At 33.6% G+C, this 16,006-nt stretch overlaps 1 protein-coding gene across 5 annotated transcripts in view; it reads left to right on the top strand.

Moving 5' to 3' along the window:
- LOC145266936 (uncharacterized) overlaps positions 1-16,006 on the top strand; it is a 268,235-nt gene that overhangs the window by 167,262 nt on the left and 84,967 nt on the right. For all 5 annotated transcript variants that reach the window (XM_080122778.1, XM_080122762.1, XM_080122768.1 and 2 more), the window contains one exon: positions 13,173-13,266. In XM_080122778.1, coding sequence (XP_079978904.1) covers positions 13,224-13,266 — 43 coding nt within the window. In that variant the 5' untranslated portion in view covers positions 13,173-13,223. The remainder of the gene's footprint in view (positions 1-13,172; positions 13,267-16,006) is intronic.

The following is a 16,006-nucleotide window of genomic DNA, read 5'->3' as shown; positions in this document are numbered from 1 at the left end:
CTTAAAAGTCTCTCGCCACCATCACGGGGCCACATGGGGGCCACACATCTATCTCACCCAGTGTGTATTTTTCTTTCTTCCCCGATCTGACACTGACATTAGCCAGCCATTTCTTGTCTTCGACTATACAAGTTCATTTCTCTGGCACAGACTTTGCTTCTCTCACCCAACCACGTGAAGTATTTTTTTCTTTTGATGCAAACCTACACGCACTTCCTAATTTGCAAATGTGCTTTTGCTGCTACTGCTGCTAATATCTTTGCAAACCCTACAGCTCTTGCTGATATTTTTCCACACACTGATACACACTGTGTTACAGAGAAAGAGGTTACTCTATATTATAAAGCGATGGCATCCATATTGGGTGAATTTTACTTCTATTTAATATGACTTATTCTAGAGCCAGATTTGTAGCATCCCTCCAGATTCTTCCTATTGCAATCAAATTTCTCAACTATGTGCTTCCAGTTCATTTTTAATCGTTTTCCTCTTTTTCTGTCAGGGAACAATTGAAATGCTTGGTTGACAATTCTCTCTGGGGTCAATTTTAGGACATGTCCGAGTTAGCCTACACATCGTTTGCAGATTACTGATAATACTACCTGATGATCCCTATTATTAGAAGAAACTATTATACAATCGCATGGTACAGTAACATGAATATGTAATTAATCGTAATCTAATGAAGTTTATTTATCGTCAATGAAAATCATTAGATTACGATTAATCACGTATTTATACTATTGTAACATGCAATTCTATTATAAGTTTTCAATGACAAATAAGTTTCCTGTGTCGTCAATCAGACTTGAATTTCATTTTCCTTATAGTTTATTACTCATCCTATTTATATCGAGCTTTAGAATTGAAGAAATATTTACCCAGTTTCAGGCAAGTATTTTTGCTGAATGATTTCTATGAATCAGGTACGTGCTAAGATGGAGTGCTGCTGCCACATCTGGGGAGGTGCCACCCAGAGCATTCTCTGACAGAATAAAAAATTAACACGGTAATCTACAGTCATTTTCTGTAATCTATTGTCATTTTCATGGTGAGTGCTTGACTGACCTCCAATCTCTGACTCTCCCACCTCAGTCCATCATTCACACCTAGCTATAATCTATATATATATATATATATATATATATATATAAAGTAAGCGTTTGTGTGTGTATGTGTGTAAAACTCTCATCCAGCCTACACCACTGGACCGATCATGACCAAACCTGGTATGATGATGGTCCCCCACTTACGGATGGTGCACACCATTTTTCAAGGTAAAGGTCAATGTCATTGCCTATGTATATATACTCTCCTACAGCCCACTCCACTGGACTGATCATGACCAAAAATCACATGATGATGGTCTCTAGCCTGGGGATAGTGCACACCATTTTTCCAGGTCAACGTCAAAGGCGAATGTCGTATTTGGTGCAGCACAGCAAAGTCCCACGCTTAGCGTGGGTATCTTTGTTATATCTTTACTAAAAATGTGTTTGTTCTACTAAAGAAATGTTAATCATTGTGATTTTTTGCAATTGTTTTAATTTTTATGTATAACTATAAGTGTCAACTTTGCTATTTGCGTTAACCTAGAAAATATAAATTATTTCAGGTACTTGAAAAATTTAGTATGTGAAAAAGACAGTGAATAATTGGTCCCCCGGACAAAGGAGGGATTGGATGTAGTAATTCACTCCCGTTCGTTTGTTTGCACTTTTCTCAATAACCACGCCTTGGATTTTTTACAATTTTGTGCGAACATTAGTCACGATGAAATTAAATTTTTCACTTGTGGAGGGAGACCCTGCATTTAACGTTTGTTTTTGATGCTGTTTTTATTTGAAACTAGCATGGGTGGTGTGCGCCTGGCCCTATTGATCGTAAAATAGGCTTAAATATATTTGAATTAATTCGTATTTATTATAACAAAGCCAATTTTCTATTGAATAATATATATATATATATATATATATATATAGAGAGAGAGAGAGAGAGAGAGAGATTTCAGACATTTAAAAAATAAAAATGAAATGGGTGCCATCAGCTAGAATTAAGACCAAAACATTTAGTGCCCCAGCCATGTTCCCTACCGTTTGAGCTAACCTGAGATATAGATAAAAAATTAAAAATTAACTCACTTCAATCTATGAATGGATTTGCACATGCGCAAAAATAATAGAAATTGCTTGATAAGTTGAAATGAACATTTTGCATTTCAACTTGCTGATATGTTTGTATGTATGGCTCATCCATCCAAACAAAGATTATACTCGTTATAAAGCATCCTTAGTGTATGATTACCATTTCCTGTTAATTTCAGTGTTATGTGACCAGTAGTTTAAGAGTTTATCGGTTAAATATTTTTCATACAAACACATACATACATACGTACATCTATTGTTTTATTTATATAGAAAAAAAGCATAAAGCTAATCTGCAAATTAGAAAAATAATTTAACTTATTTAAATATAACATAGTATCGGATGTTTTCCGATTCTAGACCTCAATAAAATGCCTCTGCCCAACATCTTGTCTGAGGTACTCTTCTCTCGACACGATGCAAATTGCTCTGTGGATATTTTGTCTCTTGGCTTTATCTTTCTTCTTTTAGAAATTTAAAAACAACAAATAAACAGCTGCCAACAATTCCCCCCCACTCTCTATTTGTGCCTAAAACTAAATGAAAATTCCATGAATAAAACCTCTTTCATATCTGTGGAACTCGATACCGTGGGACTGATTTTCAGCTGAATATATGGTTGTCTTCAAGTCCAATGTAAACAAGTTCTTGTCAAGCTGCCCCCTTAAATAATCACATTCTACCAATTTCCACCATTTCTGATTACTATGCTATTGTCTCACTGACAACCTCGTACTCATTAACATTTATCCTCGCATGACCTTTAGGCCCTGATAAGTGGTGACTCCCTTGTAAAAAAATTGCTTATCCACTGTGAATTTAAATAAGTTGTAATTTCCTAAAAAAAAACAAAACATTTTCCCACTTTGACGTTGTAAGACTAAAAAGAACAGATTTATCTCACTTCTCTGCCATATATTTCCTCTTGTGATATCATATCTTGCAACATAATCATAATTTTTAGTCTGTTAACTTTTAATGGAATTTTCCACTAAACTTCTCCTTATTCTAGCCTCGTGTGGAAAATTTTTTATATGCCCATCTATAATCTTGATATATGAATAGTAGTTTAAAAAAATAATTATAAACATTCTTGCAAAAAGTGGGAAGAGTTTTGACTCTCTAATTCAAATCTACTGCTGTTCTACCTAGGCACACCGGGAAAGATTCACCAGTGAAACGGATGGAAAGAAAGTTTTGAAGTGTTCTTGTTTTGCTATTGCTTTTGCTTGGCTATGAGAATGAAAAAGAAAGTAGGAATGTCACTTGTTCTGGGTTCAATTAACATTTGATTGCGTAAAAGAAAATTTATTTAGTGGCTCAATCGATTAGGATGTTGTGCTTAAATGCAGAGACTATGGGTTCGAACCTGACTCACGGATAAGTATTTTTACTGAGTCTTTGTCGTAAAATAACTTTTAGTCTTTTAAATTACCATAAGTAGATTTACTCATCATTTTATTTTTCATATTATTATTATTATTATTATTATTAATATTATTATTATTATTATTAGTAGTAGTAGTAGTAGTAGTAGTAGTAGTAGTAGTAGTAGTAGTAATATTATTATTTTATAAAACTTAGAACATGTATTTGTGTATGAATATTTTAAGAGAATTTTTACATACCCATTCATAATTTTGTTAAATAATTTAAAAAAGTAATTGTAATTATTTTCTTGCAAAAGTGACTTTTAAACAAATTATGTGTGTAAGAGTTTTTTGTTTTGTTTTTACTAATGAGTCACCATTTATCAAGGCTAAAAGCCACTTGAAGATAAGGGTTAATGACATGATGTATTGTCAGTTGAATAATAAAAAATATTAGAGGATTGAAAATGATGAATAAAACAGACAAAAATGATTACACATGACGATGGTTTATGGTATTAGTTAGTTGACATTGGATTTGAAGAAGACCATGTTGCAGTCTGCAGAGAAGCAAAAGATAATTAGTAAATATAAGCGTTATTGGGATGAATCCCATAAAAGTATTTGTGTTTGTCTTAAAATTTGACTAAAAATAAATTTGTTGACACCGGTCAGTGTTTTCAATATGGAAAAGAAAAAAAAGCATTACGTTTAACTTCAACTCAATTACGTTAGCTATTTTAAACATTCAAGTTATGGAAGACCATAATGAAATGATTAAAATTTATTTCTTGTTTAAATAACATGAAGAATATATTAAAAAGGAGAATTTAGAAAAGTGATTTACAAAGAACAAACAATGTCATAGTATTCAGCAAGATTTACTTTATCAAAATTTTCGGCTTTTTAAGAACTTTCTACTTCGTTCCAGTTGGTTCACGTTACCTGACTTTTGTTGGGATTAATTTTACCCTGAAAAAAGTTCTCGCAGGTGAGAATGTGATAATAATTCTGTGGACAAGTTCTGAAACAAAAATATGGCGACAGCTTTTGGAACACAGCAAATGTATACAATATTTGGAGCAATTTTACAACTTATCAGTGAGGGAAAGGGGAGATAAATAAATTCCGATACATTAGAGAAAAGAATCACAAAAACTCATGAATGTGAAGGAACCCTTTTTTACTGGGAGCATGCCTTTTCTACAAGCATCAACAGGAGCTCAGTGAATACTCGGTGGATGGCCGTGATCAGGCTGGTTTTGGTTTTGTGAGAAGTCATGTTGGTGATGTTCTCAACGTATGCCTAAATGAAGTAGTCCAGCAGGTTCAGATCGAGGAAGGGAGGAAGCCAGTGAGAGAAGAGTACAAAGTCGTACCACTCTTGAAGCCAAACTGGGTCTCTTTGAGCTTGTGGGCTGGCGCCGAATCCTGCTGCCACACCCAGGGTCTGTTAGCGGGCACCTGATTGCACTAGGAGATCATCACATTCTTCAGCACATTCAGGTACATTTTGGGGTTGATTTTCAAGCCAACTTCAAAGATGTGAGGTGGCATGATGTGGCCCTCACTTGAAACTACACCAAAGAGCATAGTTGTGGCTGGTAACTTTGAGCTGTGCCTGCAAGCGTTGCACCATCCGAATTTGCATTTTGAGGGTGCTGGCAATGGTCTTGTCATGACTTGGATCGGTAGAGAGCATGAGTTGTACTACAGTGCATCTCCAATCTTGTTCGTTGAACATTGTGTAACTTTCAGACATGATAGAAGGCTCCTATTACTCTTGTGGTTTGTACACAACTGGCCAACTAGTAGATGGTCGGCAACACAAAAAGAAAACCGGTTTCCATCAAATGGAAATGGAATCATGTCTTTTTTATGGTGACAATTTGGTCATTCCACCCTCTATTGACATTGTTTTGTACTTTCTGCTTGTTGATGATCTGCCCTAACATGGATCTATCTGTTACGTTTTAAACACTTAACTATTAGCAGCTAACAGCCTTGAGGTTGTTACCATCCTTATGAATACTTTCATGATGGGTGCATGCATGAACTAATGGATGCAGTTACAGACTATGAAATATGATATAGCAAGTTGAGGTCTTTTCAGATCAATTTGCGTGTAATCAAACTTTAATATGGTTGGGAAAAATGTGATTGTAAAATTTCTTCACAGCTATACGGTTGAAAATAGCAACGTGTGTGCAATTGTGTACAATAGAAATTGTTTCATTATTGTATGACTCTTGTAGAGTTCTTTCCTATGTAATAATAAAATGAATATTTTATTCTAAATATGTGTCAAGTTTAAACTATAAAACTAATATATTAAGACACAAATAAACATACATATGTGTGTATAATATATATATATTATATATACACACACTGCGTATCAAATTATTAACGAGTTTACTTTTTTTTTTTAATATTTAAGGAACGAGTGAATAAAAATCTATGAAACTTTGAGAAAGTGCTTACAATACTATCCAGCTACTCCAATCAGAAAATAAAAGTATTTAAAGCAATAGCGAAACTATGGCAGAAGATAGGAATATCTGTTGATTTCAGTGTGTCAAGTTATTAACGAGGTTGAGAAAAAAAAACCAATATACCCATTACTTGTTTATTGAAATAATTTTCAATATTAAATGAACTAGGAAAAATGCTAAGAACACAATAACTACATAGCAAGTTCTACGTTGACATAAATAGATAGATATGCGATCCTTTTTCATGAATGACTTGTAAAAGACGTTGGTCCACAGAATTAGTCAAATTTATGATTTTGTCAAGTTATTCCTCGCGATACCTCTTGGATAGCATCCCACAACTTATGTTTGCTCTTAAATTGGCATCCACTTGCATCGAAGTTCAGTATTGCCAACGTTTCCGAAGCTTTTGATACGAAACTACCGGTAAGTTTCTGAAACTGGTAAAACATGTTATCTTGTTAATAATTTGACACGGCTTCAATTAGAATTATTTGTGTAGTCACAGTTTTTTTTTTTTTTTTTTTTTTATATAACCTCCTCTCCGCTCTTACTCCATTCCACTACCAAATATTCTAAAAAAATAATTTTCAGACTTATACCCTTGAAAAGTTAGTCTGAACGAAAAGCCGCTTCGGGTGTATTTTAACGATCTTGCTTTTAATTGACTTATTTATTTTACTGAATTGTACATTTGTTACATGTAACTTTCCCCATTTTTTTTTCTTTTCCTTACCCTGTTTTCCATCTTATTTTAGTCGACTGAATTTCCGCTATGGTTCACGTCTTTACAATATCCACCCGGCGTTGCTCGGCCCCTATGTACTGTTCATAAGGTTATGTGCATATGTATATATTAAAAAGTGTGAATATGTAAAGTAATGCCTTTCTATATAATAGTCTTCCTTAACTACCATAGAGAAAAGACAGAGAGACATTTTCACTTTTATAGATAGATAAATAGATAGATTGGATGCAATATATAGTAATGATTTAAAAAGTAAATTAAAAAAAGACTCATGTGCCACCACCGAGAATCGAAACCAAAACGTTCAACTCACGATTTATTTGACCTAATTCGTAATGCCGGCGTTCGACCTTCACCTGGTAAATTTCATTTTTTTTAATTTTCACACTTTTGCACCGATTTTTCCGGGCTAAAACCCACATATAAACGTTTGCATGGATTCAAATAGCTTATAGATGAAGTTTCATGTCTGTAGACCAAAAACTCTAGGAGTTTGGTAGGCAAAATTTGTTAAACAAAAATATAACTGTATACATGAATATATATGGAAACAATTTTGTGTTTACTATAAATTTTTATGCAAATATTATGCAAGTATAAATCATGTAGAATATTTGCATGAATATAATTACATGTAATACTTAACTAAAGATGATTATCCCATTAGAAAACCGAAGCCACTAATAGGGAATTAATTAAAATGAATGTTTAAAAGAATATGCAAATTAGCTAGATCTTTTCCTAGTGAATGCAATTCTACGACCCATACATAAGAAAATTGAATTTTCTTTTTAAATAAAAAGGAAAGAGGGTTTTTAATATGAATATCACTACACACAAAAGAAAAACGAATTTATAGGAGTATATATATATATATATATATATATATTGCTGTCATATAGACCTTAATAAATGCAGAGAAGAAATGTTTATAAATTTATGAAAAAACAAGTTTTTATACAACTGTTCAGCATTCTTCAATTACATTTTCGTATTATACTAATATCCATTTTTCTCTTAAGGAGGCTGTATCAGTGCTTATAAAATGTTCATCCCTGGAGCTAAAAAAAACTGGTGTAATCAATATTCATTTATTTTGTGATTTTATATATTACATATTTTATTTTTTCATCTATTTTCTATTTGCTTAAAATGTGTTTGTACCTAGTGTTTCATCGGAATGCTGATAGAAATTGTTTTTTATGAAATGATGCAAATTTTTTCCCTGCATTTACTGAGTTTTGTACAACATCAAATTAGAGCTCTGAAACGTTTGTGTTAATAAAATTCATATTGAATATTCATTTATATATATATATATATATATATATATATATATATATATATATACTTTTAATTAAAATAGTTTGTTTATTGACTATACAAGCAAACAATTGTTTCAGCCTGTACTGATGTATATATAGTTTGTTGTATGTGTTTTTATTTTCACTTCAATACTGACGAACATAATGAGTGTCTCTTTCCAGTAAAGAATAAAGCAGTAAAATATTAAACACATAACTCTATTATTGTGCTATTGAGCTATTTAAAGGAATTTTCTGTTGTTAATATTTATATTCGAATAGAAAGTTTTATTTTAATCTATCATATATATATATATATATATATATATATACATACATAACTATTTAATTTACTCACATAAAATTAATATACAAAAGTATAGATTTATGCGTAAACTTTAAGTATTTACTTCAAAAGTGCTCAATACGTAGGTAGAGCTAGTTAGTAAGTTATAAAATGTATATGGCAATTAAGCTATACTGAATATTCCGCGTTTCATCCACATTAGGATTCTTCAGGCTTATGCGCATAAGCCTGAAGAATTCTAATGTGGATGAAACGCGGAATATTCAGTGTAGCTTAATCGGCATATACATTTTATATCTTACTATATATATATATATATATATATATATATATATATATTTATAAGAGCAAATAGTTAATAAAATATGTTAAAAAAACACATCGAAAAAGAGTTAAAAACATATTTAATTTGAAGAGGAAACACTAAATAAGTGGATTATTATTATAAGCTCTATCTCCTATTTGGCTTTCTTGAGTTTTTACATCTGGTTGAGATTACTTTATAAATATTAATTCTTTAATGTTCATAATATACTTTAGTTTTACCATCTTGGATCATTTTGGTAAATTTAATTGTAATTTTTATTTTATATATATATTTATATACTATTATATAAAAGGAACTTTGTGTGTATGAGAGTGTTCGTTTTCTTGTGGATGACGAAACTGCTGGGCCGATTTTTATGAAATTTGACACAAATGTATTTAGTGTTTGCAACATTCTTAAATAGGTTTTGTATCAAAATGTCTTTGATAAGCATTGATAATCGATAATATCTGATGAAAGAAGGAACAGGCGATTTTAACAAAAGTGAACACCTTATACTGCCTAACATCACAAGTACATTTGAGAAGGCTTATTCACACACAATCAGAAAAGCCCGGCATATAAAATCAACAATAACTTTTTTGGATATAACAGGGGCACATTCAAAATGAATATTTCTGTTTAGAGCACAGTTGAGGCATAATAATTTGCATTTTAAACTTTAATTCTAGTCGTTATATATAAAAATAATTTTATAAAATTAACAGTAGGTTCTCTACAGTGCGATATAGATAATGTATTTTGGACTGTTATTGCGGGAAGGCCTGTAAAGCTTTTTTTTCAGTGCACCATGATGTGTCCCTAACTAAGCAAGCAATCAATCCATTTGATTGAAAAATAGGTTATTTCACAGCATTTGATAACAATAAAAATATAGGAGTGTGAAATATTCAATCATTACTATTCAATTCTGGGCAACGTCTGGTCACCTGCTGGGGTGTATATATATACAGGGTGGAACGATCAAATTGTCATCCTAGAAAAGATTTGGATGTGATAACTTGGATCAGTAGAAAGCATGAGTTGTAGTGGTGCATCTCCGACCTTGCCTGTTGAATGTTGTGTCGGTTTTTATCAAACGGAAATGGAATCATGTTGTCTTTTCTAGGGTGACAATTTTTATCGTTCTTCCTTGTATTTAGTGCTCTTACTTTTAATGTCACTGCTGTTGTTACTGGCAATATAAATGTCTACACCAGGTCTTCTCAGACATTTTACTTATTTCACCTAAAAAATTACCAAAATTTTGGGGTGTACTTATTTAAGTATAACATAGTTTCGGTATCAGAATCAGTTTTTTTGTTTTGAGTTATTTTTAACTGTTTGATCACCACTTACCAAGGTCAAGAGCCACTCAAGGATAATAAGGCAACATGATTGTCAGGAGAACATTATGGGGGAGGGTGCTAGTATTGATAAAAAATATCAATTGCACTTAATGACCATGATTTTTGACATTGAATTTGAAGACAGCAAAGTTGTAACAGGGAAACAGTTCATCGTTAATGTGTTTCACAAGTGGGAATCCCGTGCAAAGAAGCTCTATCAAACTTTTGCTGCACGTTAGACATCTGGATAAGGAAAGAAAAGCCATTTCTCCTTGTGACAGCAAGGCGCGATCTTGCTCTGAATATCTTTCAAGCTTCTTTACGACTGTCCATTTGTGGAAACAATGCTGTGAGTCTGCTTCTCAGCTGATTATAATATGGTTATCTTCAAGTCCAATGTGAATAAATTCCTATTGAACCATCTTCTTAGATAATCTAGCCTTATCGAAATTCCATTATGACTGATTTTGTCTTCCTATCTTCCTAACACATGACCCTTAGCCAAGAGTGATCTCCGAGTCTTGATAAGTGGTGACCTCCTATTTAAGAAAAGAGGAAACAAAACAAGAATTAGAGCTCAGTCGAGCACCTTCCATGGCAAAAACTCTAGAGTAGAGAAAGTGCTTATAAGGAATACATAAAAATTCTTTCCTTGGTGTGGATAGTTCAATTCGTGTCCAAATTTTTTACTATTATGTAAACGGAATTTTGTATCTGTGTTCGTTCCCTATGGGCCCGAAAACGGCTGGGCAAATTTTCATGAAATTTCATACAAACGTACCTTATGTGTCTGTGAGTGTTCTTAGATAGGTTTTGTACTGGACTGTCTTTGAAAATTTTCAATAATCAGAATAATCCAAGGAAAGAAGGAACAGGCGATTTTGGCCAATGTTAACACTTTACACAACCTAACATCATTTGATAAGTTTTATTACCACACAAGCTGAAAGTCCCGACATATAAAATCAACAGTAGGTTCTTTGATATGACAGGGGCGCATTTGAAATGTTTCTGTTCAGAGCACAATTGAAGCATGATACTTGACTTCTGTATATTAAAATTTAATTCAAGTCTTTATATGTAAACATAATTTTATAAAATCAACAGTAGAGTGCAATGTTTACTACAATGTATATACAAGACTTGGCCTTCGGGACAAGATCAAAGTGTAGTATCTTCTTCAGATGCTGCACTTCTATTTCTTGTTCTCTTTCGGTGGAGGAGAAATCCTTCACGACTGAGACAATTTTTATTTTTGTACCTTTTCTCCACGCTAAAAAACGACCCTGGTGTCTAACTCTGTCCCGTGGGGAGGCATAGTAAATAGGTACAATGTATTGTGAACTGAATCAGTGTGAGAGACATATGAAGCTTCCTCCCGGTGCACCGCGTTGAGTCTCCGACTAGAGCAGGTAATCAATCGATTTGATTGAAAAGGTTTTTATCAATTTCGATGACAATAAAAATATGGGAGTATAGAATATTCATTGATCATCATTCAATTCCGGGCAACATCGGGTCTTCCTGCTAGTCTAAGAATAAAGACATGATGAACAGAGCGATAGTGAGAGAGGGGATGGGTCAGTAATAACTAATTTAAAAGTGAAAACCAGACTATTTTTAAATGTCTGGTGGCGATGAGTCTTTTGAGTTCGAAAGCACCTATTGACTTTACTAAAATATCTGGAAATTATACTCTTTGTTTAAACCTTATAGCACAGCTGTTGCAAAGTTGTGATAAGTCTACCACTTCTAAAAATGTCATGGGTGGGGAATAGAAAAGGAGGGAATATCATGCTAGAAGGGCTGGGGAAGTTCAAGGAGAGAAATTGACTAGGATGTGCATTAGAAAATTATAATTTTCCATAAGCAGATGGTCAACCTCATCAATTCAAAATGGCTGCTGAAGCGATATCCAAATTAGTCAAATTTTACAATTTATTTTAATAATCCTATTCACAAATATCACATGCATTGTTTGGGCATACACTGAAAAAATAAGTGTAAAAAGTCATTTTCCTACAAAAAATATTCAGCACCCAGAAGGTTAAGCATATTCAATGTAACCCGGATATAAGAGACTTCTCCGGTCTCAACAACTCTCTTATATTCGGGTTACACTGTGCATTAACACAGGCTTTAATTTAGGATCAGAGAAAATGTCTCCTATATCCGTTTTCTTATATTCGGGTCTCTTATATCCGGGTTAAACCATATATATTATTTGAAATTAATCTTCCATTACGTTCGGGTGCACCTGGTATCTTTCAGAGTACACCTGGATGCGTCCTTTGAGAAGCTGTGAATTACGTGTTTAGATGAGTACAAGGTGCACATATAATGTATATAAAAGGCACTTTGTCTTTGTGAGTGAGTGAGTTCCCTATGGACTCTTAAACAGCTGGACTGATTATGTGAAGTTTCACACAAATGTATTTGAGGTGTTTGGGAGTGTTCTTACATATGTTTTGTATCGGAATACCTCTAATAAGTATTGAAAATTGATAATAATCGAAAAAATTTGATTAAATAAAGAACAGTCCGATTTTGACCAAACTTTACACCTTATATAACCTAACGTCGCAATTGTGTTCGAGAAGTTTTATCACAGCACAAGCAGAAAGGCCCAGTATGTGAAATCAGCCATAAGTTCTTTGATATGACAGGAGCACATTCTAAATAAATGCTTCTGTTTAGAGTACAACTGAATCATGGTATTTGACTTTTGCCTTTTAAACTTTAATTCAAGCCATTATATAAATATAATTATATAAAATGAACAGTAAGTTCTCTACTGTGCAATGTATAATGTATCGTGGACTAAGTCACTGCAGGAGGGCATGTGAAGCTTCCTCCCGGTAGATTACAATTGGTCTCTGACTAAAGATTAATCGATTTTATTGGAAAATGAGTAATTTCAACGATTTCATATATAAAGAAAAACTTTTTCAAAGTGGATCATCAGAGAAAAACATTCTGAAGCTAAAACGATTTAAGAGAAGGACTTTCTACATATAAATAGTTCAATATTTTTTAGTCATAGCTCTATGACAATAATAAAAATACTATTTAAATAATCGAATTAATTATTATATAATTTTCATGTTTGTGCTGCACTTGTTGACTTTGTTTTCTTTTGAATTTCCAGAGTGAAATGAAATTGATGTGCAAAGACGATGAAATGAAAAGCTGAAAGATAATGAAGATGGAGCAGTCAGTTCCAGAAGAAGTCACTGTGATCGGTATCTATGATTCCTTTATTCATTTAATTTATTTAATCTTTGCATGGTGTGACATTTATACTGTTATTGAGCAGAAGTGTCATGTATACAGTCATTCATAATTGTTTACAGTATGACCTGTACATTAAACATCAGATGGTGAAACGCTAAATTGAAAGCTTTGAATAGTGTGAATTTGAGCCATTGTTATTACGTTCACAACCACTGATCCAAAGTAAAATGCTTGTTTGTTGCAGAGTTCAATCACCTGGATAATTTTAGTTGACTTTGGGTAGTTTCACTGCTCAGCGAAGAAATGCCGGAACTAACCTAAAAAAGGGAACAAACACAGATAAACAGTTATAAAAATAAAGAAAATATGGAGTGGAATGATAAGTGTCGCCCTAAAGAAAACAACACTTTATGACAAAATCAATTCAAGTAACTTGATTATGCAGTAGAGCTGACATTTATTTAATGTAGTCACCTCCAGCTTCATTCACCTCCTCGATACGTATCCAGAACTAGGAGCATGCCTTTTCCACAAGCGCTGACAGGAGCTCTGTGAATACTCAGCGATCAGGCTGGCTTTGGTGTTGTAGAGGGTTATGTCAGTGATGTTCTCAACGTACGACCAAACAAAGAAGTCCAGTGTGCTCAGGTTGGGGGAAAAGAGGAGCCAATGAGAAAAGGGTAGAAATTTGTAGCACTCCTCCTGAAACCAAGCCTGGGTCTCTTTGGACTTGTGGGCCAGCGCTGTGTTTTGTTGCCACACCCAGGGTCTTCCAGCAACCACCTGATTGCACTAGGGGAGCACCACACTCTTCAGTACACCCATTTTGGTGTTGACTTTCAAACCGATTTCAAAGATGTGAGGTGGCATGTTATGGTTCTCACTTGAAACCACACCAAAGATCATAACCATTTGGATTGGTAGAGAGCATGTTGTACAGTGGTGCATTTCTGATCTCGCTCATTGAACATTGTGTCACTTTCAGACATGATAGAAGGCTCCTATCGCTTTAGAGATTTGTGCACAACTGACCAACTAGTAATGGTCTGAAGAAAGAAGAAAAAAACTGGATTTCATGAAATCATGCTGCCTTTTCCAGGATGACAATTTTATCATTTCACCCTATAATGTAAAAGTGGAGGAAGATGATTAATGATGTCTCTGAAAGCAGCAAAACTGGAAAAACAGGGATGCTGTATCTGATCAGCACTTGATGCTGGATCGACAGGAATAAGGGAAGCTGGAACCTGCAACTGGGACAATAGGAAAGACTGGATCAACACGAATGACAGTAAGATCTGGGCCAAAGCTTCATGTCAAAATTATCTTTATAAAATCGTTGATCTCAGACTTGTATCAAACCTTTTAACAAACAAACAAAAATTTCTGATTCCAAAATTTTTATTTTTCATTTCAACAAAGAATAAAAAAAAGTATGAAACTCAAATTCCCAACAACAACAACAACGAAAGTTGGTGGCTTGAATTTTGAACTCAGTTAATTACTAAACTTCAAAGTTTTTTCATTCCACAACAGCAAAAAAAAAAAAAAAAATGGAAAAAAATATCACACAAGAACAGTGTCTCGCAGGGTCCAATCATCTGTGAAGGTTTAGCCAATGCTTGGGTAATGCTGGTGTGATGCTTGAGCAGTTCCCCTACTCCAATCATTGGGGGTGATCGGTCTTTCAACTAAGAAAGTAGACACAGACAAGACAAACGCAGATGAACAATTGTAACATAGAGGTGCGCACTCAACCTATTGCGTTTATGACTTCCAGGACCACTCTGATCCAAAGTAGAATACTTGGCTGTGGATTCAATAGACACTACACCTACTAGTATTCATGTGAATTTGCAGAATGAATTAATAGTTAAAGATTTTTTATTAATGAATCGACACTTATTAAGAACAAAAATCACTTGAGGATAGGGAGTTAATGAAATAGATTGTCAGTTAATTAATGAAGAATTTTATGAGAGGATTGAAAATGGTAAATAGACTGAATGATGAAAAGTATTTGAAGACATATTTGAAGGTAACCATGTTGTAGTCTACCGGTAAGCAGTCTCATTGTGGTGTGTTCTTTAAAAAGGAAGTTCTGGAGGGAGAACTCTTTATGAAAATTCCACTTGATGTTAGGTATATGGAAAACAGCAAAGATTTTTCAGTTGTGGTAAGATGAGTTTTGTTGCAAATCTTTTACAAGAAGGAACCAGAGAATAAAGTTCAATAGAGTAGAAAAAGACTAGCAACTTTGGTGTGAAAGGAACTGTAGCGATCAGAAGAAATCATCCTCCATGTGATTAGCAAGTCAAAACCAAAAAAAGTGGCAGCAATACACCATCATAGAATATCTTGGACACTTATATAGGTAAGGGATTGTATCATGAATCAGGTATTTTCTAGAGTGGTCATCATCATCATCATCATATCGTATGAATCTGGAGATTCTTTTGTTGGCATTGGTTTCACCGATATTTTTCTAGTCAGAAATTGGATACTTACAGGAGGGATCATGTGAAAGTTGTCAACATTCTAAGTGAAAGTGATTTTTGTAGAATGGATTGGAACTTTGGAAACCCATGTTAGTCCATGTTGTGAACCACCATCACCTCCCTCTAGAATGGTAAAATGATCCAACCATTTTTATAAATGAATATTTGAAGATGTTGGCTACTTGAATCATCATCATCATCATCATCATCATCATCGGTTTAACGTCTGTTTTACCTGTTGGCACGTGTT

This window comes from Euprymna scolopes, chromosome 4 (assembly GCF_053919585.1).
Source record: "Euprymna scolopes isolate OS-2025 chromosome 4, ASM5391958v1, whole genome shotgun sequence".
Taxonomy (NCBI): Eukaryota; Metazoa; Mollusca; class Cephalopoda; order Sepiida; family Sepiolidae; genus Euprymna; species Euprymna scolopes.
Note: the sequence above shows the minus strand (reverse complement) of the source record. Positions and strands in the feature narration are given on the sequence as shown.